A 3,900-nucleotide genomic window follows, 5' to 3' on the forward strand; every position below is an offset into this window, starting at 1 on the left:
GTTCAGTTTTTCAATTTGAATTGTTCAAGACTTGAGGTTCTTCAGACTTGAGGCGCTTCAATTATCGTCAATCTTTCATTTGGTACGCAACAACTACCTACCATTTTTGATCAAGCCTTAGATATTGATTTAATAACTTTTTTTCAACTGAACGTTTCAATAGATCACAGCATATTTTAGTTGAATTTGGACACCTCTTATTATCTGTATACAATAACAAAGATGTTACTTCAGAACTCTCCCAGAAATGAGCTCATATCTTCACTTGTAGAACGTCTTGGAGTTCCTAAGGATTCAACATTTATCTTTCGCACGAGTTCCATGGATCGGGCTGAAGGAGATTATTCAAAAGCTGAAATTACCAAAATCAACAAGGGTACTGTGGTTGTGGTTGATGAGAAGAATTTGTTGCTAGTTCTGGCTGTCCAATGTAACGAGTTCAAGGAAATGTCAACAAAGGAGAGAGAGAGATTTTCCATGGGAATCTCTACGCCCTTTTTACATGCTAAAGCTCGACTCACCAACAATCTTCATAAGTCAATTCAATTGTTCATTTTAGCGATGATTTGGTGGGGTTTGTTGGGATGCTGTGGTTGGCGAGCTGGTAGCGATCCGGGGAAGAAAATTGGTCAGAAGCATTCATTTCTCATTTAAAAGACTCCCAAAACTCACGTACAATAATATTACTTTTAACAGGACCTTACGCCCTTAAAGACTTTTTACCTCGAAAAGAAAAAGAAATCGAAGCTGATCGGAAGCGGATGGCTGATTTTAGCAAAGTTTGCGACTTTTGGGCAGATCAGTTCTCATCTCTCTGCTTGGAGGCGTTCAATAACAATCTTAACCTAGCAACAGAAGCCAAGATACCCGGCTTCGATCACCGTGAATGGAAACAAACTTCCAATGGGACAGTATTCGCTTCAAATCTAGTAGTCACGTGTGATGGATTTCAAAACGAAGCACACACTGATGATCATGACTACACACGGTATTTGTATGGAATGTTTTGTATAATCGATCGAGATACTGGGGTCCCCCATCAAGTGGAAGGGTCAGAAATAAGAAGCGAGGTTGGATCTGGGAAGTTTATCATCAAGCATTTTGGTATTGAAGTCGACTTTGCTGGATGTGATAGGGTTGTTGAGATGGTATGGGACACCCGAGTAAGTACCTTACCATTGTTCCTCAGCTCTTGATAACTGCTTGAACGTGCGAATACACAGGTACTCCACCAAACAACACCGTCTCTATCTTATAACCCGAATGGTAAGAGGATCCATCCAAAAAGCTGTGAAATCACACGGTTTGGATCCTCGTGTCAAATTTCTACGTCTCTGGTGACCAGGATTCGGGCAATCAAAAGTCTGGAAAATACTATGTCAAACGCTGAGTGGGAGGTCTATGTCAATGAACAGGTAAAGTCTTACGAAGATCAGTTTGATACTAAATTCAAGAAGTTTGCTGCCGCCAAAGCTAAAAGAGAAAAGAGGATGAAGGCTTCAACTTCAAAAGGTGCTGAGAAAGATGTTCCACACAAAAGGACCGGAAAGGCAAAGAATAAAAGTTCTCGCAAGTCTGATTAAAACTGTTTAATAATTTTTCATCTTGTTATAATTCCTCAAAGGAATTGATTCTCTTTTTCAAATCATTCAAAGAAGAACATCTGTAGAGTCTACTCTCTTTGATCAGTTGGGGGAAATTCTTATCATGATAATTAAAAAGAGCATTGTTTTTCTCGCAAGTCTGATTAAAACTGTTTAATAATTTTTCATCTTGTTATAATTCCTCAAAGGAATTGATTCTCTTTTTCAAATCATTCAAAGAAGAGCATCTGTAGAGTCTACTCTCTTTGATCAGTTAGGGGAAATTCTTATCATGATAATTAACAAGACCATTGGTTTCCCTTGACGAAATGAATTTCAACTGTTAGACTCTTACAGGTAAAGATCAAGTTTATCCTTTCCTACATAGGCCAAAACCTCAATCTTCCTGTAGTAAGACTAGTGCAATCGATGAGATTCTTGATGTATTCTTACAGAGTTATTCTCTTTGAACCAAATTAAACTACTAGAAGTTTTCTCTGATATGGACCAAAATACACGCAACGTGATTGTTTAAACCAAAATTTGGGATAGAGCGGGAAAATTAAAGGTGATTCAAAAAGCTCACTTTAAGTAAGGCTCTGGAACGGCGTGATGATATCGATGATGTTATAGAAAGTAAGAGGACAGTTCAACACCTAGCGTCAGTTGAATAAAATTGGGGATAACTAATTAACATTCAAAATGTTTGATTAACACTCACCCTGTAGCTAATCAAGAGCCGAGTTGTGGATCTAATACTGGAACCTGGCCATTTCGAGCAGCCTCACAAGCCACTGAATAATAATGATAACGCTCATCGGTGAAATTCTCGATCTCATATTGAACCTCCACTTGGGGGTTAGCTGGAGATGCATCTGCCACCTTCTGAATAGAGATCTCAAGTGCTCTGGAACGTTGGTAATTGAGCTCGCAAACATTCTCCAGGTCTGTAACTTGGATTTCTGTATCTTCCACCCGAGCCTTAGTAACAGCGATCTCTCTCGTGTGATACTCCATACAGTTTCTCAAGAGGTCAACTTGAGAGGCTAACATTGCAGAATGAAGTAAGCAATTTAGACAGCGTCATATCTTTGAAAAAGTGAATCAAAAAGTGAATTGTGGCCAAATACTTACTTTGATATTCAATCTTTTTCACAAGATCTTCCATTTGAAGCGCAATTCTATCTTCAGCATCTCGAAGCAAAGCATTGATACCCGCGATTTTGGCTTTCAAGCTCTCCACTGAATTAGTGGATTCAGATTTTGATTAAAGGATTAGCCTTGACCTAAACAGAGACCACAGAAAGCAATCATAATTACCTTCAGTTGCGTGCGATTCAGATTCAGACCGTTCTCTTTTCATTGCCTCGTTGTGATCACAAAAGACAAAGGTAATTGATGGAACGAGGTATAGATAAAAGCAGAGTTCAAGAGGTATATTTGAAATAGATTATTCAGGATTTAAAAAGTCTGTTTGATCAGAGTTTAAAATTTTGTTCGAAAAGAAGGATGAGAGTGTTTGAAGAGACAGAGGACTTTTCCAGTAAATAGGTTGGTCTTATACACACGCTGGAGGATCTTGCAATAACCCAAGAGTTCTCCAATCTACGTATGTGGAGTGATTCGACCGATTCACCGGACCTCTGATGGGAGAGAGAAACTTAGTTTCTTTGTTCTACGACCTCAAATCTGGGCATGAATGTCTTGTTATTTCAGTGTACACTCAAGGGCCTCAAAGACAGATGCAGGGAATATTGTAAGTTTGTATTATGTACATAGCCATAGAATCTTCGAGAAAAACAAAAATTGAAAGGGCTCCAAAGATTCTGAATCACATTTGAAAATAGAGATTTGTAGATAAGATAAAAGTTGAAAGGAATAGAAACTTCTAATTATAACCGAGCAAAATCCAAAAGAATCTGGAGATCTGAAAGTTACATCCTAAAGAGTTTGACCAGAAGGTGTACCTCATAATTGCGAGGAACATAGGAAAGAGTCTCAGTTTCTTTCATCACTTAGTAATTGAGACACCCAACATTTGAAGCTCATAAAGAATAAAAGGAATTGAGGGAGAGATTTCTTAGATCCGCCAGAAGTATACTATAAGCTAACAATAGACTGAGGTACTTAAAGAGTGGTTACACGGTGACAGGAATTTTTCATAAAGCCAAGAAAGAGATAAGTAATTTAGATTTGATTGAAAAGGTCTCTCTGCGGGTTTATCATGCTTAAATCAGATTCATCATAAATAAAAAGAACCATTATAAATGATAGACTCACTTGGCAATTTCAGGTGATCTGCTGAAGTCAATTTTGG

General features: G+C 38.1%; 2 protein-coding genes across 2 annotated transcripts; one reads left to right on the forward strand and one right to left on the reverse strand.

The window, feature by feature from the left end:
* Nucleotides 1-222: 222 nt before the first annotated feature.
* Nucleotides 223-1,583, forward strand: MELLADRAFT_101655 (uncharacterized protein; the record flags this gene model as incomplete). Its single annotated transcript, XM_007404205.1, has 3 exons — nt 223-628; nt 697-779; nt 1,416-1,583. 3 exons carry the CDS (start codon nt 223-225, stop codon nt 1,581-1,583), a joined length of 657 nt encoding a protein of 218 aa, XP_007404267.1.
* A 732-nt stretch (nt 1,584-2,315) lies between these two features.
* MELLADRAFT_101656 (uncharacterized protein) lies at nt 2,316-2,946 on the reverse strand (the record flags this gene model as incomplete). Its single annotated transcript, XM_007404767.1, has 3 exons — nt 2,316-2,629; nt 2,718-2,825; nt 2,904-2,946. 3 exons carry the CDS (start codon nt 2,944-2,946, stop codon nt 2,316-2,318), a joined length of 465 nt encoding a protein of 154 aa, XP_007404829.1.
* Nucleotides 2,947-3,900: the final 954 nt, after the last annotated feature.

This window comes from Melampsora larici-populina (genome assembly GCF_000204055.1).
Source record: "Melampsora larici-populina 98AG31 unplaced genomic scaffold MELLAscaffold_2, whole genome shotgun sequence".
In the NCBI taxonomy this organism is placed as follows: domain Eukaryota; kingdom Fungi; phylum Basidiomycota; class Pucciniomycetes; order Pucciniales; family Melampsoraceae; genus Melampsora; species Melampsora laricis-populina.